The sequence below is a fragment of the Oncorhynchus nerka genome, linkage group LG10 (assembly GCF_034236695.1).
Source record: "Oncorhynchus nerka isolate Pitt River linkage group LG10, Oner_Uvic_2.0, whole genome shotgun sequence".
Taxonomy (NCBI): domain Eukaryota; kingdom Metazoa; phylum Chordata; class Actinopteri; order Salmoniformes; family Salmonidae; genus Oncorhynchus; species Oncorhynchus nerka.
In genome coordinates, this window is record NC_088405.1 from 85,761,345 (window position 1) to 85,774,090 (window position 12,746).

Consider the following 12,746-nt stretch of genomic DNA (forward strand, 5'->3'; position numbering starts at 1 on the left):
TTATTTCATAGTTTTGATGTCTTCACTATTATTCTACTCTATAGAAAATAGTACAAATAAAGAAAAACCCTTGAATGAGTAGGTGTGTCCAAACTTTTGACTGGTATTGTATACACAGTCTAGTCTGTCCGCAGTCTGACTTTAGGCCTCACCTCAGATGCTACTTCCAATGCTCTCAGTTGCCATGGTAATCTAGATAGTACTTTATCCCCTCACCAGACAGACCACACAGACAGTGCACCAGCACTTTTTCAGACCACAGTGTGTGTGTGTGTGTGTGTGTGTGTGTGTGTGTGTGTGTGTGTGTGTGTGTGTGTGTGTGTGTGTGTACACACCGGCTATGTGGAGGCCTCTCTGGAACACCTCATACATGGTTTTGGCATCCTCGTGGTAGTGTGTCAGCAGATTATTGGGGCTGTCCCCCAGCATGGACCTGCGAACCCCATCTTCATGCTAGAGACAGACAGACATGAGGAGATAGACACAGACAGTGAGGCTAGGACACACACACCAAAGTAACAACATGGCTATTTCTGGATGTAGTCCAAATATATATTCCAAATCCAAATCCTTATTCTCTAAACTATGGGAGCCATTATTATTATTGTTATTATGCAAATTGCCAGCTTTTAGACATGCTTCAACAGGTACAGTACAGAAGCCTCAGGGCAGAAAGAGAGATTGGTTTACACGTGGAATATCCGTCTTTAGGCCTTACTCTGATTGAAGCCGGAGTGGTTGCTGACACCTAAGTCAGTCTATGATTGTTTATAGTAGTAAAGGGAGGGTTCTAAGCTGACATTTGAATTGTTTTAAGATGGTTATACTATGGATCATTTAGCTATTTGATTTAGAATTGTAGGACCCTTTTAGATATAAACATATATACAATAATTATTTGATAAAACATTTAATTTAGCCTTTACTACTATAGCCAAGAGAAACGCATTGAATAACACATTCATAAATGTATCATAAGAAACAAGGTTTTGAAGTGTTTGTCCTATATCTAGAAGATATGAGTAAGCCCAGGAAATAAATATATATATATTTTTTGTACACATATTTAACCCCTTTTGGGTAGGCACAAAACTACCTTCATACTTCCAGTAATTTCTTTCAACCAGTATCAGTTACCCTCAGACAAGTCCCGTGACACTTGTGGGGGTCGTGGAGAAAAATGGAGAACACTATCATGTTGGCGAAAGCCTCCCCTTTCCATATAGTGGTCATAATAGTTGGTCAAACCGTTCAAACGCTACAGAATTTGGGATGTCTCATGGTCTGACAAACACCGCTCCAGCTCTGACACTTCACCGCAGATACGGAAGTGTGACATCGGCTGACAGATTTTGATGGGGATTTATTTATTTTTTATTGTTACTTAGATTGACTCTAGGGGGTTTAAATACCTTCCATTCCTCTCCTGATAAATTGAGTAAAGAGGCCATTATGGTTTGTGGCAACTGGGCATGTGCATGAGAGTTACTCAGTATGAGAGCTACTCAAAGCAAGAAGGAAAAGGCTAAAGAAAAGGAAGCAGTGGAGCTGAAACTGTACCTGAAAACTGTCTGTGCAACCGTGTGTGAGTGTGTGTGTGCGTGCGTGTGTGTGTGTGTGTGTGTGTGTGTGTGTGTGTGTGTGTGTGTGAGTGAGTGAGTGAGTGAGTGAGTGAGTGAGTGAGTGAGTGAGTGAGTGAGTGAGTGTGTGTGTGTGTGTGTGTGTGTGTGTGTGTGTGTGTGTGTGAGTGAGTGAGTGAGTGAGTGAGTGAGTGAGTGAGTGAGTGAGTGAGTGAGTGAGTGAGTGAGTGAGTGTGTGTGTGTGTGAGTGAGTGAGTGAGTGTGTGTGTGTGCGAGCATGCGTCTTCAGTTAATGTAAAACTACAGGGAGACTCCCTGAAAATTCTGATTCGCCAACTGAAACTGGGCTGTTGTAAGGATGTGCCTGAGTCAAGCGGGCGTAAATTAAACGTAATTCCCTTTTTCAGAATGAATCAAACCACCGTTTTCTTTCTTTCATGTGTAAAGGCTCTCCAAATCTGTTTCTTATGATTCATAAATACTTTCCTAAACCTAAATAACCTACAAGATCAGAGTATTTTTAAATCTACCAACTGGTGCTGAAGTGGAGATGAATGTGTGTATTTAAATAGCTTTCTTTCATTGATTCCTGATATTCTGAACCCATACATTTGAGTAAGTCTGTGGACAAAATTGAAACTAAAAGGTACATCGTATTTAAAGGGATGGTTTAAGCTAAATGTACTAAAAAATCGAATGACCACTCCACAAGGAAATCTGTTGGCCTGCAAGTGGCAGGGTTTTCAGCAGTTAAATTAAATGTATTCAGAGCGTGCAAGGTAGCCACACCTAAAGAGCGTGTTACGCGACCAAATACTGAGAAGTACGCAGGAAAGACATTAATTTCTAAGTCTGAATCGGCCCCAAAGCATCTCAGAAAGTGCTGTTCTAGGATCAGGTACACCCTGTATTATTCATTATGATCTAAAAGACTAAACAGATCCTAGATCAGCACTGCTTTTCTGAGACATGTTGCGAATACAGATCCAGGTGGAGTATTGTATCGTGATTCGTTGGCTTACCGCCACTTCTTCAGACTGGTGTTGGAGATTGCAGGGAGGAGAGATGGCACGTGGCCGTGTGGCCAGCCAGTAGGCCAGCACAGCGGTCAGGGCACCGATGCCCACCAGTGTGGAGATGGGCAGGGAGCGGAAGAACTGGTTTAACTCATCCAGCTCTGGCAGCTGTAGACTGCTCTGCAGCTCCTGGGTCTGCATCCTCTCCATCAGGGTGGAACTCAGCTCTGGAGTGGGATAGCAGGAGGGGGGAGAGAGATAGAGAAGGGAAGAGAGGGGGGCAGAAAGAGAGGAGAAGATAGAGAGGGGAGGGAGGAGGGGGAGGGAAAGAGAGGGGGAGATGCAGGGTTATGACTTACAGAATAAGGCTTTAGCTTGATCCCACAACACAGTAGATCTTTACTATATAAAGTATGTTTTGTACCGTACAGCTTTAGAAGTCAGAGATAAACTTAGAAAAGCCGAATGCAAATACAGTACAAAACTATACGATCAAGCATGAAGCCCAGTCCATGATGTATAATATACATTATTTAGTGTGGCAGGTTGGTGGACGGTTTAAATGCTGAATTTCTTTCTCCCGTCCTTAGTGGTGCGAGTCACACATAACAACACCGCACTGCCAATCAGATTCATTTCCTTGTTGTTCTTGGTTCACTATGCAGCAGAAATAGACCGCAGCAATGACAGTTACAGCAGCCACCGTGTGAATCCCCTCATCTACCAAAAGAGTACAGGCCACACTTCCTCTTCTGTCAAAACTGACAAGTACGAGTGTTTTTAACTACAGTACACACTATATATACACACACACAAGTATGTGGACACCTCTTTAAATTAGTGGATTCGGTCATTTCAGCCACACCCGTTGCTGGCAGGTGTATAAAATCGAGCACACAGCCTTGCAATCTCCATAGACAAACATTGGCAGTAGAATGGCCTTACTGAAGAGCTCAGTGACATTCAACGTGGCACCGTCATAGGATGCCACCTTTCCAACAAGTAAATTCGTCAACTGTAAGTGCTGTTATTGTGAAGTGGAAACGTCTAGGAGCAACACCGGCTCAGCCGCGAAGTGGTAGGCCATACATGCTCACAGAACGGGACCGCCGAGTGCTGAAGCACGTAAAAATCGCATGTCCTCGGTTGCAACACTCACTGCTGAGTTCCAAAATGCCTTTGGAAGCAACGTCAGCACAAGAACTGTTCTTCAGGAGTTTCATGAAATGGGTTTACATGGCCGCACACAAGCGTAAGATCACCATATGCAATGCCAAGCGTTGGCTGGAGTGGTGTAAAGCTCACCGCCATTGGACTGGAGCAGTGGAAACACGTTCTCTGGAGTAATGAATCACGCTTCACCATCTGGTAATCCGATGGGCTAATCTAGGTTTGGTGGATGCCAGGGGAACGATACCTGCCCCAATGCATAGTGCCAACTGTAAAGTTTGGTGGAGGAGGAATAACGGTCTGGGACTGGTTTTCATAGTTCGAGCTAGGCCTCTTAGTTGCAGTGAAGGGAAATCTTTACACTACAGCATACAATGACATTCTAGACAATTCTGTGCTTACAACTTTGTGGCAACAGTTTGGGGAAGGGCCTTTCCTGTTTCAGCATGACAATTCCCCCGTGCACAAAACGAAGTCCATATAGAAACGGTTTGTCGAGATCGGTGTGGAAGAACTTGACTGGTCAGCACAGAGCCCTGACCTGAACCCCATTGAACATCTTTGGGATGAATTGGAACGCCGACTGCAAGCCAGGCCTAATCGTCCAACATCAGTGCCTCACTAATGCTCTTGTGGCTGAATGGAAGCAAGTCACAGCAGCAATGTTCCAACATGTGCTCTTGATAAGAAGTTACATTGTGTGTCTGTCTTTATTGATTTGTCGAAGGCTTTTGACACCGTAGACCATGCTGTGTTAGTGCAAAGGTTAAAATGTTGTGGAATTACTGGTCATGCTCTAGATTGGTTTATAAATTACCTAGCAAATCGTACACAATGTGTAATGGCAGATAGTTGTAAATCTGAGTCCATAGAATTGTGCTCAGGTATATCAACAACATTGGGGATCTTATTGAAACAGCAGATGTTAATTTTTATGCAGATGATACAGTTCTTTATTCAAGTGGTAGTAGTTTATCGTTAGCTTTTGAAAATGCCCAAAGAGCATTTAGCATCATACAACAGAATCTGCATGATTTAAAGCTGGTTGTCAATTCGGGTAAAACAAAATGCAATGGTATTTTCAAATGCCAGGCATGTTACTAATCATGTCATTGCTCCATTAGCTGGACATACTATAGAGCAAGTTAAAGAGTACCGATATTTGGGTGTGTGGGTTGATGATAAGCTGAGCTTCACTGTGCATGTAGAGAACTTGATAAGGAAGCTCAAGCTGAAAATAGGTTTTTATTACCGGCATAAGGCTGGTAAGGCCAGGAAGGAGCGGGGACGATGTACATTACTGGCGGTTTTAGATTTTACTGATGTTATATATATGCAGGCCTCAACCACTACCCTGAGAGCACTTGATTCAGTATACCATGCAGCCCTCAGGATCATTACAAATCAAAAACTTCTAACACATCATTGTGATCTCTACAGCGCTGTTGGCTGGTTGTCATTGACCTTGCGTAGGCTTAAACACTGATATACACTGATTTCTAAGGCCATATTGGGTCAAATGCCATTTTATCTCTGTTCTTTTTTAGTCAGGTCAGTAAATAAATATAAATTACGGTCCCATTCTCATTTGCTTCTAACAGTACCAAAAATTAGAACAGGTCATGGTAGTAATAGTTTTAGTAACTTAGCTCCGTGGTCCTGGAATTCTCTCCTGAACATTTTAAAATGTGATGATCTACTGTAGTTCCATTGGTGGAGTTTAAACACTTGATCGATGTGTATATATCATAGAAGAGTGTAAATGTTTTTAGGCCAGCTGTTTTTAGTCAAGACGTAAAATGTTTTAGTTGTACTGTATGTGTGTTTATAGTTTTGTTTAATGTTGTGTTAGTGTATGTAAGTTGTTTTGTCTGAAACGTTGTTCCCCCTGCTGCTATTGGACCTCTTGGAAAACAGATGTTATCTCAATGAGAAAAACCTGTATAAATAAAGGTCAAATTAAAAATTAAAAAATCTGGTGGAAAGCCTTCCCAGAAGGGCAGAGGCTGTTATAGAAGCAAAAGGGGAACCAACTCCATATTAATGACCATGATTTTGGAATGAGATGTTCAACAAGCAGGTGTCCACTTATTTCTGGTCATGAGGTGTACGACCCTATCAGTACCATCTCTATGGGAAAGTTACAGAAAGGTTACAATAATAAGTCATGACGGTAATACTATTACTGCTCATAATGATATACGATGCCTGGTACAAAGGTTGGCTTTACAGCAGGTACGAGCAATGCCGTCAGGGGTATGCCAAATAAAAAGGTGATTTGCATTAAAAATATATATAAAAAAACATGTATTTAAAAAATACAAAAGTTCTTCACATTTTCAAATACTCCATTTATATTTTCCAACGGGGCTATACATTTGGGTGAGTTTTTTTCTCTCGCCTGAGTAGCCTCGTTTCACTGCCAAAAATCAAATGAATGGTTAGGGTTAGGGATCTAGTGTTCAGCTAAATAACAACCCACTTCCCACGAGCCGGGTTGTAACAAAAACTCACACTCATTCTTATGTTTAAGAAATGTGTAGTATAGTGTTTGTAGCAGGCTTACAACGATGGCGAAAAAAACAACATTTGAGATTGCGCTGACCCTGGTGCTAGAGGGGGTACTCAGCTGGATGTTGAATGTTTGAAGGGGTACGGGACTATAAAAAGTTTGGAAAACAATGCTTTACACAAACTGATTTCCACACTGCTATACTCATAGAAATACGAATGAATAGGAAGGGCGTCTCCATTCAAGTCAATTGCCAGGGTTTGAGCTTCCAAGTCCAGTCTATTAATTCTTATTTCTATGGCTATATCATCCTCGCCTTCCTTGTTTCAGAGTATTATTATCATACAAGCCTAGGCCTAGAAGTTCAGTAGCTAAGGGTGTTGCTGTCCATTAGACCAGACGTTGACGCCCAGAGGTGGCAGACAGCGGCGTCTGTCCGATATCCATCTCAGCCTTTTTCAGCCTTGATGAGGGTGAATTACACTGCCAGAGAGATCAAAGAGCAGAGCTATACCGGCCATCACACACACACACACACACAGTCCATTGATACACATTATTTACATATGGTTACCCTGCCAAGAGAGCATGTAAAAGTCAAACAGATCTAAAACATGATGTGTGAATCTATTGCCACAGCGGGATGATGGTGTCATGTGACCTAGCCACAGCTTCCTTGTCCAGAGTGTCTGTCTAGGCCCATTGGTGTTAAGGTGTTGTTATAGAGGAAAACAGCAGTCTTGCTGTAATACTGTGCCTTGGGAAAGTATCCAGAACCATTGATTTTTTATCTACATTTTGCTACATTACAGCCTTATTCTAAAATGGATTAAATTAATTCTACACACAATATCCCATCATGACAAAGTGAAAACAGGTTTTCAGACATTTTTCTCACAAAAGACACCAGAAATATCACACTGGCATAAGTATTCAGACCCTTTGCTATGAAACTCAAAATTGAGCTCAGGTGCATCCTGTTTTAATTTATCATGCTTGAGATGTTTCTAAAACTTGATTGGAGTCCACCTGTAGTAAATTTAAATGATTGGACAATATTTGAAAAGGCACCCACAGTTGACAGTGCATGTCAGAGCAAAAACCATGCCATGAGGTCAAAGGAATTGTCCATAGAGCTCCGAGACAAGATTGCACAGATCTGGGAAGACACCAAAAAATCTGCAGCATTGAATGTCCCCAAGAACACAGTGGCCTCCATCATTCTTAAATGGAAGAAGTTTGGAACGACCAAGACTCGTCCTAGAGTTAGCCACCCGGCCAAACTCAGCAATCAGGGGAGAAGGAACTTGGTCAAGGAGGTAACCAAGAACCCAATGGTCGCTCTGAAAATGCTCCAGAGTTCCTCTATGGAGATGGGAGACCCTTCCAGAAGAACAACCATCTCTGCAGCACTCCACCAATAAGGCCTTTATAGTAGAGTGGCCAGACGGAAGCCACTCCTCAATAAAAGGCACATGACAGCCCGCTTGGAGTTTGCCAAAAGGCACCTAATGGACTCTCAGACCATGAGATTCTCTGGCCTGAATGCCAAGCGTCACATCTGGAGGAGACCTGGCACCATCCCTACGGTGCAGCATGGTGGTGGCAGCATCACGCTGTGGGGATGTTATTCAGCGGCAGTGACTTGGAGACTAGTCAGGATCGAGGGAAAGATAAACGGAGCAAAGTACAGAGAGATCATTGATGAAAACCTGCTCCAGAGAGCTCAGGACAAGTCTCTGAATGTCCTTGAGTGGCCAACCAGAGCACGGACTTGAACCTGATCAAACATCTCTGGAGAGACCTGCAAATAGCTGTGCATTGATGCTCCCCATCCAACCTGACAGAGCTTGAGAGGATTTGCAGAGAAGAATGGGAGAAACTCCCCAAACATAGGCGTGCCAAGCTTGTAGCGTCATACCCAAGAAGACTCAAGGCTGTAATCGCTGCCAAAGGTGCTTTAGCAAAGTACTGAGTAAAGGGTCTGAATACTTATGTTAATGTTATATCAGTTTTTTATTTTTAATACATTTGCAAAAAAAAACAAAAAAATGTATTTTCTCATTATGGGGTATTGTGTGTAGATTGATGAGGGGAAAAAACTCTTAAATCAAATTTAGAATAAGGCTGTAACGTAACAACATGTGGAGGTGTCTGAATACTTCCCGAATGCACTGTATATATGGCTCCTTTACTACATTAACCAGTGACACGGCTATACAGACCCTGGCAGGGAGACTCCTCCTAGTCCCAAATGGCATCCTGTTCCCTTTAATTTCCCACCACTTTTGACCAGGGCCTATAGGGCTCTGTTCAAAATTAGTGAACTATATAGGAAATAGGGTGCCATTTGGAACACACACTAAGTTCATACATGCTGGTGTGATTTCTGGGTTACAACAGTCCCCGATGAGCCTGCCTGGCCACACCGTCGCCGAGGGAGAGGGGATGCCTGCTGATACCAGGCGAGCGAGTGAGCGAGACTGTGCACATGACTGCATGTTGTGCATGTGAATGCATGAGATTGTGTGTGCTACTGTAAACGTGTGTGGCGGAGGAGATGCTCTGTTGTTGCCTGGGGGATATGAATGAAAGTCAGCATGTGCGTGCTTGCGTGCGTGTTAGCTGTAGGCTACATGTGGCAGCAGGACCACAGGCGGTGGCTGGCAGGATGTGAGGTGTGAGTAACATGGCAGAGGGGGAAGAACATGGGAAGCATAAAGGGAATACACAGTAGGTCACACATTTGCTTTCATTGAATGGGCAATCAGAGACACACATGCCATACGCTCCCTTCCTGTTGCTCTGCAAAGCTTACAGTACATAGCTTAGCATCTGTGGTAACAATAGAGCAGAGGGAAATGTCAAACTCTACTGCAAAGGTACGTGTAGATATAGGCTAGTCCTAGGCTAGTTGAATCGAACACGCTAGCCTGAAGAATGGGTACATGATTGAACAACACGGGCATCCTGGTCCATCTCAGGAGATCACATTGTGCTTCATTGTCTGTGTGTCAATGTATTATTCATTCTAATTACACCAAACTAGCTGACACTATTGAGGCTATTGATTTCAAGGTAGAGCCATTAAAGGCTCTGGTCTGGGGAAGTCTACCCACCTGAACACAAACACCAGTCAACCTGCTGTTCAGTGCTTGTTTAACAGTTGTTTCAATGGCCATTGAGTTCAGTAACATACTGAACACGAAACACCACAGACAAACAGGCCAGAATTAATCACATGGATATGGATTGATGATGTCACTACATGTCTACTTACGTCCTTGTTACAATTTAATGTAAAGTCACAACATTAGTCATCACATTGTAGCATCCCTGTAACAATGTGTATGCAATGGAAAACATTCACAAACTCTTGGGAGAGACATTATAGGCCTAATAGTATATTAGAGAAAGATTTTCACCTAACTGTTGACTGAACCTTTCCACTGAAACAGGGTAGCATAATGTGATGTGTCCCAGTCTGCTCCACCCCAGAGTTGATGGATGCCTTCCGAGCACTGTGTGAGGCTACGATACCTGTCCCGTTGTGACCGGTAGAGGCTGAGGAGCCATATCAACCTGAGACTAGGCCAGGCTAAACGTTGTCCAGGTAGGATACAAAAGTAAAATACCCAATCAACCTTTGAGGAAGTCAAGTCCCCCAGTTGGAGAGTAAGAAAGCTTGGATGTAAACAAGGGGCTAACAGTTGTAGACCCTTCCCCTTAATGATGGCAGCCCATCATCGTCATTAGACTATCGCCGGAGTGTATCTGTATCAGGGTTAGAGGGTTAGCCTATCCTCTCATCCAATAGGGAATGTCTGTTCTCTGCACTTTGTCCTATAGTAACCCAGCCTTACACTAAGCTACTGGAGGATCACTCACAGGTCAAAGCCAGATATATTTAGCCCAGGAAGAGTACTACTGTACTGGGCACAGGGCAGCTGAAGAGCTGCTCAGCATCATCCTCAACAATAACGACCTTGATCAGATGGACCAATCACAGAAGTCGCCTTACCCAGCCTTATTTGTATTATTAGGGACACAGTGAGCTCAAGATCTCTGTGGCTGGAGGGGTACACAGACAGCGAGATATACATTAGTTTCCTTTATTTAATTCCCACCCTAAGGCAGCAGATACACTGTAAACCCCTAGTAATTTTTTATTCAAATACTTATAGTAAGTTGCACTCAAAATGAATTAAAAGTCATTATTACTTAAAAATGTGTATGTGGTACTGACTCAAAACTAAACGAGAAGTCACACCAACAATTTTTTTTAAAGATATGATAACAAATTAACTTTTTTTCCAAGCATGCTCTACTGTAGGTAGATTTTTAAAAAATACATGTTTTTGATATCTGTGTTTCTGCATGTACATGGCGTGATTGATTGAATAAATGTTATGCTACAAAAAGATAAATATATTTTTTCTAAACTAATCCAATCATTGAATTTTTGCACCCGTTACTGAAATGGTTGTTCTAGTTTAAATGGCTTAGGTAGTTTCCTCCCACTGTTCTAAGTTAGATACTCCCCATCCCGGATCCGGGAGCGTAATCATCGACTGACACTAATTAGAATAACGCAACGGACATAAATATTACTAGAAAATATTCCTATTCATGAAAATCACAAATGAAATATACTGAGACACAGCTTAGCCTTTTGTTAATCACCCTGTCATCTCAGATTTTCAAAATATGCTTTACAGCCAAAGCAAGACAATCATTTGTGTAATTTTATCGATAGCCTAGCATAGCATTATGTCCAGCTAGCAGCAGGTAACTTGGTCACGAAAATCAGAAAAGCAATCAACTTAAATCGTTTACCTTTGATGAGCTTCGGATGTTTTCACTCACGAGACTCCCAGTTAGATAGCCAATGTTCAAAAATAGCTCCGAAATAGCTCCGTTTGTTCTTCACGTTTGGCTGAGGAATCGCCCGGAAATTACGGTCACGAAAACGCCGAAAAATATTCAAAATTAGCTCCGTAATATCGACAAAAACATGGCAAACGTTGTTTATAATCAATCTTCAAGGTGTTTTTCAAATATCTATTCGATAATATATTAACCGGAACAATTGGTTTTTCAGTAGGACCGATTGGAAAAATGGCTACCTCTGTATTTTACGCGAGAATCACTCTGAGAGCCATCAGGTGACCACTTACACTGTAAAGGTTTTCCTCCTCTTCTTCTGAAGAGGAGAGGCGATAAGGATCGGAGGACCAATATGCGGCATGGTAAGTGTCCATGGTTCTTTTAATAAGAAATACTCAACATGAACACCTGAATACAAAAGCAATAAACGTGGAACGAACCAAAACAGTACCGTGTGGTGAAAAACACAGACACAGAAATCAAATCAAATCAAATGTATTTATATAGCCCTTCGTACATCAGCTGATATCTCAAAGTGCTGTACAGAAACCCAGCCTAAAACCCCAAACAGCAAGCAATGCAGGTGTAGAAGCACAGTGGCTAGGCAAAACTCCCTAGAAAGGCCAAACCCTAGGAAGAAAGGAAACAAACACCCACCAACAAACAGTGAAACCCAGGCTACCTAAGTATGATTCTCAATCAGAGACAACTAATGACACCTGCCTCTGATTGAGAACCATACTAGGCCGAAACATAGAAATCACAAAATCATAGAAAAACAAACATAGACTGCCCACCCCAACTCATGCCCTGACCATACTAAATAATGACAAAACAAAGGAAATAAAGGTCAGAACGTGACAGTACCCCCCCAAAGGTGCGGACTCCGGCCGCAAAACCTTAACCTATAGGCGAGGGTCTGGGTGGGTGTCTGTCCGCGGTGGCGGCTCTGGCGCGGGACGTGGACCCCACTCCATCATTGTCTTAGTCCACCTCCTTAGCGTCCTTTGAGTGGCGACCCTCGCCGCCGACCTTGGCCTAGGAACCCTAACAACGGGCCCCACTGGACTGAGGTAGCTCAGGACTGAGGGGTAGCTCAGGCTGGTTGACGGCTCTGGCAGCTTCTGCCTGACTGACGGCTCTGGCAGCTCCTGGCTGACTGACGGCTCTGGCAGCTCCTGGCTGAATGGCGGCTCTGGCAGCTCCTGGCTGAATGGCGGCTCTGGCAGATCTTGGCTGAATGGCAGATCCTGGCTGACTGGCGGCTCTGGCAGATCCTGGCTGACTGGCGGCTCTGGAAGATCCTGGCTGACTGGCGGCTCCGGAAGATCCTGGCTGAATGGCGGCTCCGGCGGATCCTGGCTGACTGGCGGCTCCGGCGGATCCTGGCAGACTGGCGGCTCTGGCGGCTCCTGGCAGACTGGCGGCTCTGGCGGCTCCTTGCAGACTGCCGGCTCTGGCGGCTCCTTGCAGACTGGCGGCTCTGGCGGCTCCTTGCAGACTGGCGGCTCTAGCAGCTCTGGACAGACGGGAAACTCTAGCAGCTCTGGACAGACGGGAGACTCTAGCAGCTCTGGACAG

The 12,746-nt window shown here is 43.6% G+C and overlaps 1 protein-coding gene across 4 annotated transcripts in view; it reads right to left on the reverse strand.

Moving 5' to 3' along the window:
- Positions 1–12,746, reverse strand: part of LOC115136190 (long-chain-fatty-acid--CoA ligase 6-like) — a 104,912-nt gene that overhangs the window by 36,219 nt on the left and 55,947 nt on the right. For 3 of the 4 annotated variants that reach the window (XM_065023891.1, XM_065023887.1, XM_029671739.2), the window contains exons 2-3: positions 2,603–2,823; positions 336–453 (exon numbers count right to left, since the gene is read on the reverse strand). In XM_065023891.1, coding sequence (XP_064879963.1) covers positions 336–453; positions 2,603–2,823 — 339 coding nt within the window. Of the gene's footprint in view, positions 1–335; positions 454–2,602; positions 2,824–3,020; positions 3,131–12,746 lie in introns of those variants that run through there. The other variant, XM_065023888.1, reaches the window with a different exon arrangement.